The 20,739-nt window shown below is 38.2% G+C and overlaps 1 protein-coding gene across 1 annotated transcript; it reads left to right on the top strand.

Moving 5' to 3' along the window:
- The first annotated feature begins 12 nt into the window (after nucleotides 1-12).
- Nucleotides 13-19,669, top strand: HPS3 (HPS3, biogenesis of lysosomal organelles complex 2 subunit 1). Its single transcript, XM_009284264.2, has 16 exons — nucleotides 13-269; nucleotides 1,586-1,772; nucleotides 4,166-4,251; nucleotides 5,439-5,631; nucleotides 5,909-5,990; nucleotides 7,983-8,137; nucleotides 9,569-9,677; nucleotides 9,883-10,064; nucleotides 10,414-10,591; nucleotides 11,220-11,450; nucleotides 13,244-13,429; nucleotides 14,624-14,812; nucleotides 15,353-15,460; nucleotides 15,824-16,030; nucleotides 17,335-17,425; nucleotides 18,574-19,669. The coding sequence occupies exons 1-16, from the start codon at nucleotides 29-31 to the stop codon at nucleotides 18,699-18,701; spliced, it is 2,553 nt and encodes an 850-aa protein (XP_009282539.1). The 5' UTR covers nucleotides 13-28; the 3' UTR covers nucleotides 18,702-19,669.
- Nucleotides 19,670-20,739: the final 1,070 nt, after the last annotated feature.

Raw genomic sequence — 20,739 nt, 5'->3', positions numbered from 1 at the left:
TCTTGTGGGCTGCAAAAATAAACTAGTCATGTTCTGTTTGAAATATCTGGTCATAAACCAGAATTTGACTGTGTTAGACTTTGAACGCTCCTTAATTTTACACATTGATAACCTCATTCCTGCTGAAGTTGCGTTTTGTGCCGGACATATAGCCATAACAACAGAGCTGGATGTTCTGATCCTGAAACTGGAACTGGTCCAGCAAAGCGCAGATGGGACAGAGCAATGTGCACACAGAGTTAGTACACTAGAAAAGCCCGTGGATGGAGGCAAGTACAGAAATTATTTTTTCTTTTATTTCCAAGAATCTGCTAACTGATTCCTGTTATTCTCAAAGTAGGCTCAAACAAGGTCATTGCCCTTCAGAAAATATTTCCAGATCATCTTAGGACTGTCAGCTGAATATTCTAGTGCATGAAAAGTTGTACCACCTGCAGTTGGAGGTAACACTTAAAAGAAACATGCCATCATTCTGCAGACACTTTGAGGATAGTGCAACCTCTACAGACATAGAATTAGGTCCCTGTTCTGGGGTGCCACCAGGGGCCAAATCAAGGTGGTGGTAGTTCAGTGTGCTATGTTAAAAAAAAAAAATTATCAGTGTTACTGCCCAAATAACTGTGTCTCTTCTAAGGGACAAATGGGAGGCCAAATGGAAGTAGCATCTCATGAACCTTGAAATGGACCATGCATACTGGCTTGCACACTTAAGAATGCTTCTGTGGTGATGCATATGCACTTTTGTAACTGTTAGTAGACTCTGAACCTGCAAACAAGGTGTCAGCAAATTCTCCTTTTTCAGTCCTTTGTCTTATTCAGGGGCTTGCCTTAGAATCCTAGAAATCCCAGAAATAGATTAACTCCGTAAGTTTCATTCCCATGTATTGCAAGAAATCAATCCATATGTAATCAATTCCCACCTTCCCAAAAGTATCAGATGAACACCAACAAACCTTAGGAAAATCCTTCATTTATAATTGAAGACACTTAAAACAGAAAAAGGTGGTCTTTTAGAAATGGAAACTGTACCTAGAAAAAATTTAAACATAAATAAGACTTGTCAGATAGGGAAAATATAAACTGGAATGTTCTTCATTGAGTGACGATGGATCTTAACTCAGATAATGGCATCCTGCCCCTAGTTGTTTTTATTACTAAATGCTAAATAGAAAAGTTCGAAATACTTTCTGTGTGCTGTTAGGATTTGCTTTCCAGAACTTAAGTGAGCTTAAGATAACACAACTTTCTATCATAGCTGCCTTTTCCTTCTTAAAACCTCTCCAACCAAATGACAATATTTTTTGACGGCCAGACGTTTGCAGCACAGGTTGCCTTGCACTTGCCTTATAATAAACGATTTACCTGTTCTTTCAGAAATCTTGACTCAGATATTTAGACTGTTGAGGCTTAAATGAAGGATTGTTCTCATCTTCTAGCATAGCTGTTTTCAAAATCTCATGGTTTGAGGAAGCCAATGCTAGCGAGGTAGCTGTAATTGGAGTCTTTAATTGATACTGTGTCGTATCATTTTCTTACTGCTAAATGGAATGGTTTGAACAATTAATATAGCATTTTCATTGTTCAGGCGTAAAAGATGAAGGCCCTTCAACACATACTTTGCAGCTTGAATTAGATGAGTTCATCATATGTCAGAAGCCAGTGGAACTGCTCGGGGAAGAAAGTAAGCTATGTGAGATACCCATCACACTGGAATCCACAGAGTTACCTACAGAAGACACAAAGCACTTCCAAGTGCAGTATCTGCTTTTCAGGTATTACAAATGTATTTTCCCCTTTATGGGTTAATTTACTACAAGAAACCAAAATGAGCTATGGCTCGTGTCTTGTTGAAAGAAAAATCCTGGTATTTTGACTGCTGGGGTTTTTTATAAGGTGGGTTTTTTGTTTTGTTTTGTTTTTTTTCATTGAGGTGTGATTGTGATATCCAAGAAAGCCCATTTTTGAATAGAGTAGAATGTTGGAAGGGAAGTCTGTTCCAGTGTTTGACCATCCTCTCAGTAAAGAAATGTTTTCTAATGTCAAGTCCTCCTCTAAGTGTTTGACCATCCTCTCAGTAAAGAAATGTTTTCTAATGTCAAGTCTAAACCTCCTCTAATGCAGCTTTGAATCATTCCCACACATCCTATCACTGGGTCCCAGGGAGAAGAGATCAGCACCTCCCTCTCCACGTCCCCTCCTCAGGAAGCTGGAGAGAGAAATGAGGTTGCCTCTCAGCCTCCTTTTCTCCAAACTAGACCCAGAGTCCTCAGCCATGCCTCATAAGACATTCCTTCCGGCCCCTTCACCAGCTTTGTTGCCCTCCTCTGGACACATTCAAGGACCTTCACATCCTTCTTAAACGGTGGGGCCCAGAACTGCACACAGTACTCAAGGTGAGGCCACACCAACGTTGAATACAGCGGGATAATCCCCTCTCTTGACCGGCTGGTCATGCTGTGTTTGATGCACCCCAGGATGCAGTTTGCCCTCTTGGCTGCCAGGGCACACCGCTGACTCATATTCGGCCTGCTGTTGACCAGCACTCCCAGATCCCTTTCTGCAGGGCTGCTCTCCAGCTACTCCTCTCCCAATTTATACTTGTGCCTGGTGTTACTCTGTCCTAGGTGCAGAATCCGGCACTTGGACTTGTTCCATTTCATGCAATTGATGATTGCCCAGTGCTCCAATCTATCTAGATCCCTCTGCAAGGCCTCTTGTCCCTCAAGAGAGTCAACAGCACCTTCCAGTTTGGTATCGTCAGCAAACTTCCTAATGGTGCATTCGACTCCTGTATCCAGATGATTGATCAAAATATTGAACAGCACTGGCCCTAGGATTGAGCCCTGAGGAACACTGCTGGTGACTGGTCGCCAGCCAGATGTAGCCCCATTCACTACAACCCTTTGAGCTCTGCCGTCTAGCCAGTTCTTCACCCAGCACACCATGAACCGGCTCATCTCACAGTTGGAGAACTTTTGGCCTTGCAAATCCTAAGTTTCATTTTATTTGGGGAATGTGACTAGTTGTTACAATTAAACTAGAATAGAATTTTGGTGGTTTTGCAGATCTAGTGATGTTTAATGTCTGCTTTCATCATACATCCTTGTATGATGTGAAGAGCATGCATGGCAGCTTCTCTTGTGATGTATCAGAAGGGACGGTCTTTTCTCAGCATACAGAATGACAGAATCATTTAGGTTGGAAGGGACCTCCTGAGACCATCTAGTCCAATCCCCCACCCCCTCCCTCCTCAAGCAGGGTCAGCTAGAACAGGTTTTCCAGGACTCTGTCTAGTCAGGTTTTGAATATCTCCATAGATGGAGACTCTGCAACCTCTCTGGGCAACCTGTTCCAGTGTCTCGCCACCCACAGTTTTTATACTTTAATGCTGAACCGGCAAAACCAAATTTTACACACCTTATTCTGAAGCAGCTTATGTCAAATTCTGTTATTGTTTAGAGAAGCCTACTTTAAAAGATTACACACAAGACTGATTAGCAGTCCTGTCTGTGTGACCTTAATCAAGGTTCTGCCTTCTGTTTGTTTATTCTGCAGCTTTCATCAACTCCAGCTGAAGTGATACTTATCTGAGTACCTCTAAAAAAAAAAATTATTCTCCCTTTCTCCAGCTAGCAAAGGGAGTTTACCAAGTATCTTAAGCACTAAGAAACTATACTTTTTATTTTGTTAGTGATCAAAGCCATTAAACTTTTATCCAAACTGAGGAAGAATTGACATCACAGTCCAGCAGTGAATTCCAAAGCAAAGCAGAAAAAAGGATGACACATGATAGGAAAGAAAAATAGGATTGGAGATGGCACCATGTTACATATAGCAGTTGAATAAAAAGAGAGGGAAAAAAAGGTTAAATTGAGGTTCAAATCAATTGCAGCATGTCTTCCAGTGATCCCAAACTTTGACACGCATCTTGTACACAAGCAAAGAAAGAGGATTTTTGGTTGCAAGAACTCAAGATACTTTCTCTAGCTGTGCCACATGCTTCTTGGCATTGCCATGCTAATTACATTAGTAGTAGGAGTGCACGTTGTTGTTGAGTATTAAAACATCAGCTATGCCTATTACAGCTAGTGCTGTTTACTTGTCCAAAGTAGCTCATAATAATTTCTCACTGAGGTCCCATGTTGTTTTGGTTTTTTTTCTCTAGACGTTTTACACCTGACCAGTCACCTTTTGGGTTTTGTGAAGAGACAAAGTTGCACTCTGTTCAACTGCTTCCTGTATACCAGACAGGTATATGGATATGCATGGATGAGTTATGGCCTGTGTCACAGGACACCTGGGAAAGGAAGGAGCTTCTTTGTATATTCTGTTCTGTACCCTGTTTCTGTGTGATTTATTTTTAAATTAAGGTCTTTCCTCCCTTTTCAATGATTTAAACTGAGCTTCTACTAACAAAAAAGGCTTTAAGTTTCTCCAAGTTCTGCATAAACCTTGAAATAAAATATTAATTCACCACACCAAAAGAGGAAGACTAAATCAGCTTTTATCAGTTCCCTACTAATTAATTTTAGATCACAAAACAGTCACTCTTTACATTGCATTAGTAAAATTATCCTCAGTGTTATAAGATACTAGACTGCTTCTCATTAGTCAACAGCGGAAATCGGAGTAGTAAACCTTAATAATCATTAAGATACAGGTTACCTTTCTGCCAGGCTTTAATTAAGACTGGAAGGGATGAATGCAGATTTTAGGGGTTCACTAACGCACACTAGCTCAAGCCCCAACAGACCCATGGAATAATTTAATGCTGTATGTTATCAATCAGCTTTACTGACTGCTCACCGAGTTTGTGGTTGTTGTCTGTTAAGTACCAAAGCCTCATTTAAGTTACAGCTGACTCAAGAGAATGAGCTACTTGCCATTTAACTCCAGCTATCATATGTTCTGTTGTGATTTACAGTCTTTGACAAGAGGTTCTGTAGAATCTGAACACAGCCTTTACCTGCCAAAGTGGCTTTATAAATAAATTCTGCCATTCCCAGCCTTTCTTTCCCTTAAGTGAGGACCTGTATTTTGGTGCATTGCAGCTGCAGCTCTGGATGAGCATTCAATCCCAGCTCATAAGTAGTTGTCTAAGATCGGGCTGATCATTCAATCCGTGGATGCTTAGTTGTGATGAATCTGCCAGGACTCTCAGATGCTGTTATGTCTATAGAATTTCTTCACTCGGTGGTACCTCCACACTTGTGTTAAAAATGCCTCCAAATGAGATAACGTGACATACAAATCTTTGACCTGTGCACTGATCTGACCCGTACGCTGATCTTCATATAGTTCTCTTCACTAGCTACTAACAAAACCAGTCTGCAACCTGGGCAGGTTTGATAGTATCTTTTAGGCATCAGGCTTGCAAAGGAATTGCCAGGTTTTGATTTATGAGGTATATAAAATGCCTTTCTTCTTGTTACATCTAGGAAGTTGGGTGACAGCCCATGAGGAAACTGGGAACGAGAGAGAACTACTGAGTCTCTTTTGCTTTTTCTCTTTACCTCATGTTGGATATCTCTACTCTGTTGGGAAGTTAGTAGAACTGATTTCTACTTACCAATATTCAGAGAAGTCAGAGCAGGCAGTTCTCACTCCGCAGTTCCTGCATGTCATTACAAGGTATTACATTTAGGATTTTGCTGATAATATTACTACCTTTCTCTATGCTGCTGCCTTTTTTTTTTTTCTTTTTTTTCCCTCCCCCCTGGTATTTCCTGCATAGTCTCCTGGAACTCTCTGGGTAGGCTCATGTGATAGTGCAGCATGCCCTCCTGCTTAGGCTTCACGGCCCATTTCAACAAAGGAAAAAGATCTGATTCTCTGTAGCCTCGGCTACTTGATTTTTGCAAGTCTTCATTTTTTTCCTTCATCGTTGTGGTTTCTTCTTTACCTCTAGTGAGAACCTGCAGTGTTTCACAGTGCGGTGCAGTGCAGCAGCAGCTCGTGATGAGGATCCGTATATTGATACGACTGTGAAGGTGCACCTCTCGTTATCTCGCTAAAAGAATGGGGGTAGTAGTATGGCACTTAGTTTCCTTATGTTTCCATCTGAAATCCTGTTAGTTTCTATTGGCTGAACCAATAAAATAACATCCAAAATTAATATTTTACTTCAATCTATGGCATATTGTATTTTAATGGTCTACAAATGTCTCAATGAAACAATCTATTATTGCTGTTTAAGATTCTAGACCATTAGTAGAATGTTTTCAAAAACATCAAAAGCTATAAAATCACTTACATTTTAAACTAAATTCCATGCTTTCCTGTATAAATCTGAATGAAGGGTGCAGTTTTCCCTTACTGCAGCTGATGATGTTTCTCTCTCTCAGGTGTCCTTGAAAAACCAGTTTTTGTAAGAGGAGTGTAGACACTTGAACAAGTCTGCTACCAGATACTTAGTGCATGTTTTTTTAGGAGGAGGGCTTTTGATCCTTGGAGGTCTAGACTTTTCCCCTTAAATTGTTTATCAGTAAAAATCTATTGAGTTGTAAAGATTGGGATATACGTTAATAAAAATACCAGGAAAGATAGACTGAAGTGTATTTTAAGTTAGCATTTAAGGATTTCTTTTGAGCATGTAGACAGCAGACATAAAGAAACCATAGGACAGTAGAAGTAGTATAAAATTTTCAAGAGCCAAACACGTATCTCTGCTTTCCATAGAGGTACTGAGATAAAGAATACAAACACGTGACACAATCTTTCCTGTCCCTTCTCCAGTCTCAGCTTTCTGTGTTTTCACTGCGCGTTGCATTCAGTCCATCACAATTCCTCCAGTCAGGCAACAAGCTGCCTCCTCCCTCCCTGGAGGTTTGAGGAGGTGTGCATATAATGGTAGTCTGCAGCCTGCAGTCCCTCATGGATGTCCATACTGCAGCTTGCCCTCCACAGGCTGCAGACCCACTCTCGCATGGGTCCTCCATGGGTTGCAGTCCCTCAGGGGCATTCCTGCCCTGGTGTGAATCCTCCATGGGCCACATTCCCTCAGGGGTGTCCCTGCCCTGGTACGGGTTGTCCATGGGCTGCAGTCCCTCTGGGGAGCCCCTGCTCTGGTGTGGGTTGCCCACAGGCTACATTCCCTCGGGGGTGTTCCTGCCCCAGTGTGGAGTTTGAAGTGTGATGATAATGATGGTTATTATTTGTTATTATTATTTTTCCTGCTGGTTTTTTACATCAGTTTGAGAGCTGGCTGGTTCTGGTTCTGACTAACCCAGGGCAGTTTAGAGCCTCCTGGTCACCACTGCAGCCCTCTGCCTCTTCACAAGAAATTTTGAGTTTTTTTCAAAAGGCAGGGTATACATATGATGCTGTGTTGCCTTGCTTCACTATGTATGTTAATTTGTAAAGGTGGTATTTTATCTTCTTAAAGCTGTAAATTTAGAATATTTCTGGGCAAATGAGGTTGCATTTTTCATTTTTAGTCCAGTATAGACGATATGGTAAGTTTTACCTGAAAGGTGCATATTGAACAAATCAGGGATGTAATACTTTGTATGTAATGTAAGAATAGGCAAGCAAATATAATACTTCTGTCTATAACTGCTTTTTATAAGCAGCTGAAATCAAGACTTTTATAACCATGTCAGGCAATCTTTTGCAACTTGGCCAAATTCAAACTATTTGGGATTAAGTTTTCCATGTTTCCATCTCCCTCAGGCTCAGTTATTTTGCGACACGTGAAATTGTACACGCAGCTGAAATTGCAAAGTTGCTTTGAAGAGTGAAATGATTATTTTTTTTTAACCCATTTTTAAATTATTTATGTCATAGTTTTATGGGTATTTTTATTCTTACTTAAGTGAAGCACTCAAAGTTAGGAAAGCCAGTGAATGTTTTTAGTGTCAGGTCATGTCCTGACATGTCAGTGTCAGGACAAAGGTTGCATTTTTTTCATTTTTTTTAAAATTTATTTAAAGGCTTAAAGTACATACTAACTGAAATTACAAAACAGTCACTTTCCTTTATAGGCTTGTCCACCTGTCGCACTGGATGTCTGCACATTAAGAATGCAGCTTTTTATAGGACCAAGAGCTATCTGTCATTTCAAAAACCATATAATTCTTTTGACTAAGGCAAACACGGAAGATATTACTGAAAGAAGAAAGCCTACGAGAAGGATGCTGTAAGGGTTTGTGTCTTTTGGGAAGACGGTATTTATAGCTGTGTACAGTGCTGAATTTGTGGGTGTTGGAGTTGAAGAGAGGTTCCTCTGTGGGAAAATTGTTTGGAAATAATTCCCTAGTTAGTGAATGAGAACAGAAATCAAGCATTTATTTTTTTCAATTCTACTGTATTAACTGACATAGAAGAAATGAGGGTAGGGTCACAAATGCTTAAAATCAACAAAATAAGTTATTCAAGATTGTAAAAAACTTAACTTTCATAAGTATGTTAAAATAACATTACTAAGAACGTATCTGCTACTGAGAAGAAAAAATACTTGAGAAACAAAAATATGTAGGAGTACCGAAGCTACAGGCTAACAGAATGTGTTGTGGCACAGAATGAAAATGTCTTACATTTGGCTAAGGGTTCTTTCCAAGAAAAGTTATGAACATCACTGTAGTAATCCATGACAAAAGAAGGATTGGACTTCGGCCCAAGATACTCTTTGTAGCATGTATGTAGCTAGAGGCATTTGTGACTTTTTATCTATTTCCATGAGAACTGCTATTCCCATTCTTTTTTGAGGGCTTTTCATAAAACAGCTAAGCAGCTATTCTAAAACAGCTATTCAGAAATCACATTTATTAAAGTCAGTTCAAGTTCAATAACAGAAGTGGGACAGCTATAGTTGATTGAAGAGTTATTTGAACCAGTATTTCTTAAAGCCTAGAGCAGACATTTTTCAGGAGAAGATGAGGATAAGCCCATCAAGGAGAATGGTAATTCAAAATATTGTAGTTTCCTGTGTGTAAAGCACAGTTTCTTCTGTCAGTTGTGGTGTTTCAAAGATTATAGTTGGCATTTGAGGAAGATACACTTTTTGCCTTCTGTAAAGAACATAAGTTGAACGAATAGTGGTCTACTTAACACCATCATTTGAAAATAAAGATGTAAATATCCCAGAACAGTTAAAACCAAAAACCAAAAAAACAACAAAAAGAGTTGTGTTTTCCAACAGTGTTTTAACCTTAGGGCATTACAGACCTAGCCAATGTGTTAGAGTAAAAGCATTCAAATATTTTTTTACGCCATGTCTTGGCAAACATTTTAATAGAGCTGCAGGGGCAAATGTGCAGTAAGTCCTCACAGAAAGTAAGTAAACATCTTAGCTAATTTGAATTAGTTAACTTCATGTAAGTATCTGATACTACCTGGTGTTAAGCCCGGGAGAAGATGTAGTAGATAGCTCTGATGATGTTCCTGGTGTATGGACATGCTTATCCCTGTTTTGTTACTAGCCATTGTGACTTAAATTCACAACTTAACTCTCAAGCATTTACTAGCCTGCAAACATACCTATTTGTGCATTTAAATTATCAAGTGAGTGAGGTTTTTTTGGCTCCATAGTGTTTATTTGGACACTGACAACTCTTTTCCTTCTCTCCAGTTCCAGAAAGGCTGACAGCATCAAATCCAGAACAAATTCTGAGTCAGAGCCTGGTTGGAATTTATATATTATAAACACTGTTTCAACCATTCAGCTTTACAGAGAAATGGTATTGCACAACTCCTGCTTTTGTTGTTTGATGACTAAAATACTGTTAATTAATCTCTGATGCATGTCATTGCTGAATATGACGTAATGTATTTCTCATGAATAACTCATAATCCTATTTCAAATGGCTGCTGCCCTCATTAGAATTGTTCCTGTATATTCTTAATTTTTGCCAGCAGCCTAAGTATATCCTGTGTCTGTTCTAGGTAGATTATAGTAGAACTTACGAAAATGTAAAAACTGAGAGTTGCATCCATCTTCTAAGTGAGGCTCACTTACTGGTCAGAGCAGCTATAATGGACCCTAGTTTCCTTAAATCAGATGAGAAAGAAGAACTTCTAAGAGCATTCAGAGAAAGTTGCGCCGCCTTAGGAGACTGCTACAGCAGGTATGTTTTAGATGTCAAAGTGATAAAGGTGAGCTTTTGTTTCCAATAATGTAACCTTAAAATCAAAATCCATCATTCTTTGCTGTTTTACATTAGTATTGCATATATAATATAAATCTTTACGTTCTATGAGAACAGCTTAATCTAGTCATCTCTTCAGTATCTGGTTGTCTTTATTGTCACTGAACACAGAATACAATGTTATGTTGACTATGAGCTATGTATTTGCTGATACTGATGTATCTGCAACTTTGTTTGATGTATTATTTTAGTTCTTATAAATAGTGATGGCAAAAGCATTGCCCTTAGTTGTTTTGTTCTTTTCTCCCTTCTTCTCTGTTGCCTTCAGGTTTGACACAAAGGATTACCACCTTGCTTTGCCATACTACAGAATGTCAGGTTTATCCATGACTGAAGTTTTAAAGAGACTAGTTTCAGAAGGTGATGAAATACAGACATATGAGAGAGGATTTATATTTTACTTAACTCACTCTCTTAATGAAGACTTAACTGAAGAATTAAGTAAGGTAGAAACAAGTTTTTTTTTTTCCTTAAACTATTGATTTAGTTCTGATTTTCAGAACTGTGTATCAAATTTTCATTAAATTCCCTTTGAAAATGCTGAGCTGCTTATTTAGTTTTACAGTTATTCTTTTTCACGTGGTATTTATTTTCCCATTGTTGTTGACAAAATAGCAAGCAGCACCTGTGATGCTTTGGGCTGCTTTCAAGCAACATATTATGGGTTTGGCTATCATGACGCATGTTGCTAATGATCTGGTTCCCACTTGCACGCAGAGACACTTCTGTTTTAGGAAAGCTCTGCCTCAAATTTCTTTCATCTCCCATTTCTGTAACAAAATTTGAACATTGCCAAATTGTACAGGTTGGTAAAAACAATTCACCATGGTGGTGGATGTTCTCCTAGCACCCCAGAATATGGGTTGAATCACTGCCGGTTAGAGATCCTTTACTTTTACCAGTAGGGAGGAAAGAGGCAGGAAAGGCAGTGTGATTTGATAGCTAAGCTGTACTTGTCTGTTTTCTAAATTAAAAAAAAAACAAACAACAAAAAAACCCGCAATACTTTCATATGCCATAGAAGACTGTATATCTGGAAAGGTCTAAACTGTCAAATGGCTTTTATTTTAATAGGAATCAGCAAATAAAGTTCTCCAAATATTCTATCTTGCTGACCCTGTGCAGCTGCCTCATATCCTCTGCAGCCCCTGCATGAGAAATGTATGTCCTTTGACAGCTGTGAAGTATCTTCAGAAAGTAGAAAAGATTATGCCATCAGTGGTCCTGACACTTACTAAGGCTTTCATGGCTCTGAAAATGGGAGACCTGATGATGTATGAACATGAGATGGACTCCTATAAGGAGGTAAAGTATGCTGAGAGCATGAGCTATTCATGCTTTGCAAAGCCCAAGTCAGCAGGTTTGGCTTGTAGTTGTATTTTACAGTAAAAGAAACTTTCGGTCACTCGTCTTCCTCCTGATACACTGTATAGGCTCCACTGAATGTCTGCAATAACAGGAGAATCAAGGGCTGGCATATACCGCGACTGTACTATTTACCCTGCAGGTAGGGTAGTCTTATCTTGGCAAAGCCCTACCAAATAAGCAAAAGTTTTGAAGCTGTTAATTCTTGATAAATTAAATGCTGTTTACTGGGGTGTAACAAGCTCTGCAGAGCCAGTGCTCTTCAGCAGTATGGCAGGGTTGTATAGTAGCATTTTTACACCCCTCCACCTGTAATTAATATGTGATATGCCCATGAAAACACCATCTGTATGCAAACAGCCCTCATAAAATTGCTCTTGAAGCAGAATGTCCATGGTGCACACAAACTAAGGTTTCTGTATACAATTTCCCACCTTTCTTATGTGGAATCAAAGCACTTCACCCTTATTAAGATCAGATCAGAACCTACTTCAGTGCTATCAAAGTAAGAATTCCACATCAATGGGGGAAAAAATGTTAGTGAAGCAGTCTCTGCCACAGATGTTCACATGTGGTTTTAGACTGAGACCAGTCTGTAAATTACTTCTTGTTAAGGTTGATCAGGACTGTTGAATATTCAAAGGTGACAGAGCTTGAAATACAGACTCTTTCTGAGAGTGAGATATTGGAGGTCTAAAAACTTTTAATATAAACTGATAGCTGTTCCAAAGTTAGATACCGTGCTTCAGTAGGAGGAATCCTGGAGAGCTTTCCAAGTTAGCAGTTTTTGAATTGCAAGGTGGGAACTGTGGAGAGCTGTTTCAACAGTGATGTTCAGCACCACCTGCTTTCTAACCATTTACGGCATGATCAAGTGCAATTGCCATGTTGTGAGCAAACATACACATTCCACTGCATGGATGTTATTTAGAGAATAAGGTAGCTGGGGGTTGTGGGTGTTGGGTTTTTTTTTTTTTTTTTTTTTTTTTTTTTTTTTTTTTTTTTTTTTTTTTTTTTTTTTTTTTTTCTTTTTAATCTGACCTATTAAAAAAATGTTCTCTTGCACCTCACCTTTAAAAAGCATTTTGTTGCAAAGTAGAAAAAGAACATTTTCAGAAAGATAAAAAAAGATAGTTTGCATGCATAGCGGGGTGAAATCTGAATTTTCTTCCTAGGTCTGCCTTATATTTCCTGTGTAATTCATTTAATCTGCTTAGGCATCATTTCCCCATGGTCTTTGAAGTGCAAATAGTATCTTGTCATGCTTACCTTCAAAAGCACACAGATGTCCAGAAACAACTTATCATTGCACATAGTGCAGCACATTTTGATTATTGTTTCAGGGGTATTTTCAAAATAAAAATCATACTTCAGCAAAGTAGTCTACTGAAATTTCAGCCAGTGATTTTTCAAAACACCGTCTGTATTGAATGTCTTGGATTTCATAGTGAAATCTTTCTTATGTGCACAGTAACTCCAGATTTCAACAGCGTGTTACTTTCCGTGTTCAGGCAAATGGCCTTTTGCTCAGGAGTCACTGCTTCAGCACACGGTTTGGAGCTCGGTCTGTGGAGAGCTATTCTATAAATTGCAGAAAGGATTTATTTCCTTCCCCTGACTTTCCTTCATTTCATCTATGTAAACTTCACCGCCTGAGGAAATACTGAGTTTGCTGAGTTGAATCATATATGGATTGAATTCTTTACCTGATTTATATCTGACTATGTTTGTAGACAATACTGGCTTGTGGCTTCACTGGGCAACCAAAACTCTTGAGACAGCATAAGGAAGGAATTGTTACTCCAACTGAGTTTGCTGTTCACCTGAAGGAGATGCAGCCTGGTTTACTGGTGGCTGCCACTGTGGCTTTACATGAGAACAGTAAAATTGAACTGGAAGAAGCAGATACCTTTTTCAAGGTTGGCCTGTGATCATTTTTTGCTTCTATTTTTCTCATAGTGATGTTGTTATGGGTAAGCAAAGCAGCCTCGGTTGCCCCTTCGCTCACATTTCAGCATTTCTTCAGAAAGAGGGAGATGAGGGTTGGATATATTCCAGTCATGAGAGATAACTATAGAGTCAGTAACTGGACCTTCTGGAAAGAAATACTGGTTAAATCAAGCAAAAAAAAAAAAAAATTCCATTAAGTTCTCTGTTTTGACCCTGTCATTTGAATGGAGAATACCCTGATCTTAGAGATCTTTCAATGGCTTCGTAGTAATTGGGCTTCCTAAGGCTACTGAAATGTAACAGAATTTAGATAAATCACTTCCATAAGCTCCTTCTGAAGAAATCATTAGGATTGAAACATACTTACAAAGAATCAGACTTAAATATGAAGGTATATAATGTTCTGATGTTCTATATAAATTTCTGAAAGAAGAGTGGGTCTCTGCAGTTTATGAGAAGAAAGATAAATAGAATAGTTTTTCTGGTGTCACTGAAGTTTTCTTTATTTAGATAGGGAATAGACAAATCTTTTTTCTTTTCTCTACAATGAATAACATTGTTTGGATTAAAACCATGTATTCTTCAATGTAGGTATGTTGCAGTCTTATATCTGCTACTGTGAAAGACCTGTATCAGAAATACCAAGTCATGAAACTCAAATTAGAACAAGTGGTGTTGTGTAAAGCCAGTTGGAAACCAAGTAAAAATCCTTTTCGCTGACACACCAGACCTTAAAGCATCTCCCTCGTGGGTCCTACCATTATACCCAACTGAGCTACACAGCATCTCTTATCATGGCCTTAGATTCTTCTTTCGAAGACACCTGCTTGGCTATTGGCATATATAAAATCCTCCAAATTAGCAGTCTGTAAATACTTGCTGATAGTGTCCTGACATTTCTGGCAGTGGAGTAAATCTTGAAGAAGAAATCAAATCTATCATTTAGAATTGATTACCTTAAAATCATTCCATGAACTTTTTACTCTGCCTAGCACTGTATTATGTAGAATCACATCCATTAGAAATACATCAAGACAAAAAAGGAACCAAATTCTGCTTCTAGTAAAAGTGAAAAACTGTTCCTCCTGTTTCTTCTAACTTCTGCTACTAGTAATTACCATAGTCTGTGCTAACTTGCTGTCTTCTAACGTTTTTTTTCTTAGATGTTGGGTAGTAACAGTGAAAACACTATTCCTCAGCTCCTGGTGGATTTCTGGGAAGCTCTTCTTGTAGTGTGCTCTCGGGAAGAAATACTTCAGGAGCTTTTATTGAGGGTTACTTCTCAGTATGTTTGGAGAATATCAAATAAGCAACTTCCCGAGACTAAGCCATTGAAAACAACAGAGGATCTGGTAAGTACACCGCTCAGAGGAAGTTTTATGACTGCATTGTCCTTTCAAAATCTATCCAAATACTACCCTTAGTATTTTAACTCCGGACAGTTTATCTCTTGAAAGAAGCAAGACTGAAAACAAATAAGGTAGTGTGCAGTTACCAAATAGGTATTGCTCTCTCTGGGGAGTCCTACTCTTTGGGGACATTTGCAAATATACTTCCAACAGGAATCTCAGCTCTGGACAGAAATAAGGGCTAAAATGAAACAGTGAGAGTATGTCAGGTGGAGTGTTTGCAATTTTACAAAGCTGACTAAATGAGAAAAATTTGTGAATGATGAATTTTAAAGGATTCTGAATGGGAAATCTGAAATACAGAATTAAATAGAAGTTTCCAGTTTATTTGTTACTAAATTGTATGAAGCAGAAGAAAGAGTAGCTGCTATTCTAAATTATGCTATTTGACAGTAAAATTTTCTTCACTTGTGGTGGGTTTCATATGGAACTGTCGCTAACAGAAATATTTATTTTATTGCAACTTGATTCTTTCTTGTATAGATAAACTCCTGTAATCATTTTGGGTTGATTTTCCCGTGGGTAACTTCCATAATGTCAGTGGGATCTCCATCTGATCAAGATTACCATGAAGATATCTCAAAACTACAGGTATGAAACCCTTAAATCTTGCTGTTTACAGCTTAGATCCATTCTGCAAATGTTCATGTATGTATGAACAACTTTCTCCAGCAGACTCCCCTCCTCCTTCTCCTCCAGGTTATCCAAGTTGAACTAAAAGGCCCATTGAAATGATGGAAGAAAAAAATACTGAAGAGATATGTCGATAACAATGATACTTACATTTGCAGTCCACTCTAAACTTGCTTTCTCAGTTTTCAGTAACATTTATTAAAGGAAATATTATTTCAAAATTATTCTGATAAGTAAGGGCTTCTGTTCTAAAGTTATGGTTAGCGGTTTTTTGCAAAGTTTGTCTTAAATCCAAACAACACTTTTTCTTCTTGTCTTCAGTCTCTTTTATGTAGTCAGTCAATCAATATAGCTTCAGCTCTGCCTGTCTTGGAGCCTCTGACAGAGGCTGGCAATGTCGGCCTCACCATCCATGTTCTCTGCAGTACCCGTCTGGGCAAGTATGAGGAGGCCATTGACCAGCTTCTCAAAAGGTGTCCTGATGCAGCTGTATCATACGCTCAGCATGAGCTGAAAGATGACAATCGGGTGAGCTACTTTCGTTAAAGTTGTTCAGTATTTTTTGTTTGTTTTGTTTTTTTCCTAACTAAAATGCTGTTGTGTACAGATGGACTCTGACTGGATCAAATAGCCCAGCTTTCAGAGAAAGTAAATTGCTTAGCTTGCTTTGAACCTCTTCCTTGGCATTTAAATTCCGTAACTCAGTCCCCACTACTTTTAATGGAATTTTTTTTCCCCAGTTTCTTCTGTGACTTCTTGTATTCATTCTAGTAAATTTAAAGCATAGTCTTTTCAGATGGCCAGTGCCTCAGAAAAGGGAGAGTAATATGTTCTTTTTCCACTGTAAATGAAAAACTAGCTAGTTTCTCACTAATCAGTGTTCAAAATTGCTTGACAGTGTTGTATGACGTGAAATTTTAGTAATAAGCTAACTGATAAGAGATCATGGTCCTTCAAATAAAATCACACTTAAATATGTTCTTCCTGTGTTCTAGTGACATCTTCTGACCTTATAACATCAGAATGGTACTGGTGCACTAGTGGAAAGATTACGTTCTTTATGTCCCATTTTCCCCTTAGGCCTCTATACAGTTTTAATTCTGGAACTGATTTTATTCCAGTGTTCCAGGAGTACAGGAGTTTACTTCCATTGCCCACCACAGGTACTTAATTATTTGTGCACAGTTTTGCTGGCCAGAGTCAGCAAAGGTGATCCTCTACCGGCTGGATGTACTAGAACTGTTCAAAACCAATAGTGTCTTTGATTGTTTCCACGTTATAGAGTTGAATGTGAGATTGCAGTACTGAATCTGAACACAGGTGGAAGAAAACAGTTACCATGTATAAAAAAGAAGAAAAGACATCCCTTCCCCTCTCTCCGTTCTTATCAACAAAATTATACACAAAACATAATTCACTACTACAGCTGTTGGGAGTAGACAGATTAGGTCAGGAGACAGAGCAGCGTTCTTATAGTAATGCTATTCACCACTTTGCATGGAGCTGTTTGGAGGGAAAACCTTAATTTTCTGACTGCATCAGTCTTGCAAATTATGGGACTTTTTTCTCTTACAAACTTTTATCTCTAGAGGCACTAGGGGGCACTGTGTAAAAATTTTCGAGTATAAAAAGACCGCACTGAAAATTGAAAATGCAACATGTGCAAAAACACTGCATTTCAAAACAGCGTATGAATTAATTATTGAGTTCATCGTAACCTACCTGTATTTGTACACATCTGAGCTTAGTTAGTGTATTTTTAGCAGGTCTTTCATACTCTCAATTGCAGTCCTTGTTAATTTACACTTTTGCTGTGGGTTTTTGTGGATTAGGCTGTGTGGTGGAACAAGCTGCTTCCTGAACTTTGCAAGAGAACCAGACTTGCTGGAAATGACTGCCCCGTTCTTATTTCATCACTGAAAGGTAAATAAATTGATTGCAACTCAACTCCAGAAGCCTTTGTACATCATCTGACATTCTAAATACTGTTCAGGCTAAGGACTACTGATGTGATAATTTGGAAAAAAAAGGGGACCTTTTTCTACAGTTAAAGCTAATACAGCTCAGCAGGCTTTCTAGTCATTAGCACAGCATTCTGCAACGTATAAAAATCATGGCATTCATTTTGTATTGAAAACAGTTAAATTGTGGAAATCATATTGTTTCTATATAGGTCAAGAATAGACACCATTAAAAAAACTACTAAATAGAACTAATAGAGAGTAATTGGTTTTTTTCCTAGGCTAAGTGACTATATGGTTCAAAGCAGTGACAGCTGACAGGATACTATTGATAAGCCAGTGGGTGTTTAAGTGTGTATTGACGATTAGGTCATAGACTGAAAAAACCATGATGAGTTACTACTAGAAGTAGAGAAACCAACCCTGGTAGTCAACGTAGTCCTATTGTTACATGTTTGTAGGAAGTCAATAATACTGTGTATAGCTGAGGGGCCAGTGTATTTGTTTTGACAGAGTAAGAAGATTGAATAAAGCACATATTTTTAAATAACTGCCAGTGTAATGCCTGAGGGCAGAAAAACAGCATCATGGGGTTGCACTGTGCAGCACAGGTTGCCATGCTCTATCATAAAGTTCCAGTTTCTACTGCTAGTGGTTTTTTTGTTGAAACGTTGTTTTCATGCAGTAACTGTGCTGTAATCGCTTAAGAACATAATGTTAAACAGCTTGGTCTGAGAAGCTGCTTGCATAACATCCTATTTTACAGATAGTGCTGAGTTAGGGTACTAGTACAGATTTCTAGTGCTTCCTTTGCATTCCGTACAAAACATGTGAAGTACTAGATCAGACTCTGTAAGCATTAGTGCCACATGTAGACCTGATGAGTCAAGATAGAGGTATGGTTTTAATCTAAGACATAATTTTCCATTTACTTTTGAGATTTCCTGTAGTTGTATTTGCTCCCAAATGGGTGTGTCTCAAATTTAATTCCAGTTGCAATATTTAGATAATTTGATGACTTCAATTAGTAATTATAGTGGTAATGTTTTTTTGTTTCTTTGTTGTAAAACCAAAATACCTAAACAAGATTTTTTCCCCTGCTTTGAGCAGAAACTTTATCAGTTGTTGCAACGGAACTGGAACTAAGGGATTTCCTCAGTCTTCTACCAGAGGATGGAACTGCAGCATTTTTCCTGCCACATCTTCTTCACTGCAGCCAGAAGAAGCAGCTGACCTAAAACAATGAAAGTCTAATATGCACTGAAATACAAAGAATGTGCTGGAATAAAAAAGTAAATGAAACAGACAGTAGAACTACATATAAGGTACTGTGGGACTCCCCTCACATAAATCGCCTTATTTCTCAGTTGAAACCTAATGACAACTATTGAATGACAGCTATTGTGTGAGGCAAAGCATCTGTTTCGAAGCTAATACTATTACACTCAGGCAAAGGTCAGCAAACCAGAATTCCTGCCGGGCAGAACTGAATGGTAGTTGGACTGGTAAAAACATAGGTGTTCAACTGTTAGGCAGGATCACTCATCTTCTCAGTCAGGGTGAACTTATGGCCAAAGCAGCTAGAAAATACAGACTGTACAGTACAATTGGACATACAATGTTCACTGAAACTAACGCAGGGAGTCAGTCTTAAGTCTAAGTTAGTTGGATCACTGACCTAGGGAGGAGTTTAAACTCAGACATGTGTCTAACTGTATGAGTAAAAGTAAGTGCCTTACTCTTCCAAGTGGAATTGGGCCCCACTTACTTCATTTTGCAACATAGACATTCCCTTGAATTCCAGCTGGCAAAACCAGTCAGCTGCTCTGTCATTTTAATTACATACTCATGCAAGTGTTAAAATGAAAATGTTTTCATTTAGCAATTCACAAAAAAAGGCCATAAATCAAAGAGAAACGGAAGTGTTCCCAAGGGGAGTGGAAGATACGGACTACCGCTTACTTGCTGGTTTTTGGTTTTTTTCTTCTCCTGTTGTACTCAGTCAGTAGACAAGTATTTGAAGCATTGCTAGGTCACAAATCCAGCTGAAAACTCTTTATTTCTTCTAGGTTTTTTGGTAAGCGTCTCTGGTACTTGTGCATGTATGTACTGATGTTTATCTTTCAGACAGTTTCAGGCAGAAAACATCCTTCTGTTCCTTCAGCTGGAATTCAGTCATAATAAACTGTCACAAAGTTTATGACCTTCTTATGAATGTAGTTTGTTTTTTTGAGAATCTACCACAAATAAAACGACTCCATGATCCCATAACCATCTAAAGGCCTAATTAGCTGACACTGACTATCAAATCCATTTTCACTGAAGCTGTAATGTTACTTAAACCTGTAGAAGTCAGTCAGAAGAGATCACTAACATTGCAAATAAAATATATTAAAAAAAAAAAAAGAAAGAAAAAAATAGTTTAACTTATCAATGTAGGATTCCTGCTACAGCCAAAATCAATGATCTAATTTACTAGTAGGGATTATTCTGGTTTCAGTAGAATCTTTCTACCTTAAAAAAGGCCAAAGCAATTTAGAGTTGTTACAGAGAAGCAACTTCCTTTGTTCTGGTAGCTGTAAAGCCCAAATGTTTTGCTTTGCCTGCCTGTCCCATACATCCTTCCCTCTTGTTTGAAACAGGTCGAACATACGTGGAGTTGAGCTATTAAAACACAACTGGATGGCATGATGACACCTGCTCTTACTGCTTTCATTTTTGACCAGCATCAGTCATGCACTAATACTGCTGCTTCCATTTCTTCTGTCAAGAAATGCTTAATTTGCCTTGGTCTGCACTACATAACTAACAGCAAAATGATTTCACTGCATGAACTGTTTAAGATTCATCAGAGCAAAGCTCTTAGGTATAGTAGTCACCAAATTTTTCCCTTTGCTGTCTGAATTTCATCAGGCTTATTTGAGCATAACTTTGTCTGTCTTGTAATTATTTTCATAACAGAAAACCAAAAACATCTTGTGCAACCATGATCCCTCAGCCATTGCATCTTTTAAATTCACTATCTTGAAAGATGTTACTGGATAAAATTATAAAATAATTAAACAGAAATAATAGAACTATTTTGTTAGCTGTTCAATTATACGATAATATATATATTTTAAGTGTGAACCTATGGGTAAAGTGATAACCAAATTCCTATTTTCCGAGCAGTAACTACTAACATATCTGACTAGTAAAATGTGACAGCAGATACCTAAAACAAATTTTGCTGTTACGCAGGGTTATTTACAAACTTTAAAAAAAAAAAAAAAAAAA

This window comes from Aptenodytes forsteri, unplaced genomic scaffold (genome assembly GCF_000699145.1).
Source record: "Aptenodytes forsteri isolate BGI_AS27 unplaced genomic scaffold, ASM69914v1 Scaffold278, whole genome shotgun sequence".
Taxonomy (NCBI): Eukaryota; Metazoa; Chordata; class Aves; order Sphenisciformes; family Spheniscidae; genus Aptenodytes; species Aptenodytes forsteri.
Note: the sequence above shows the minus strand (reverse complement) of the source record. Positions and strands in the feature narration are given on the sequence as shown.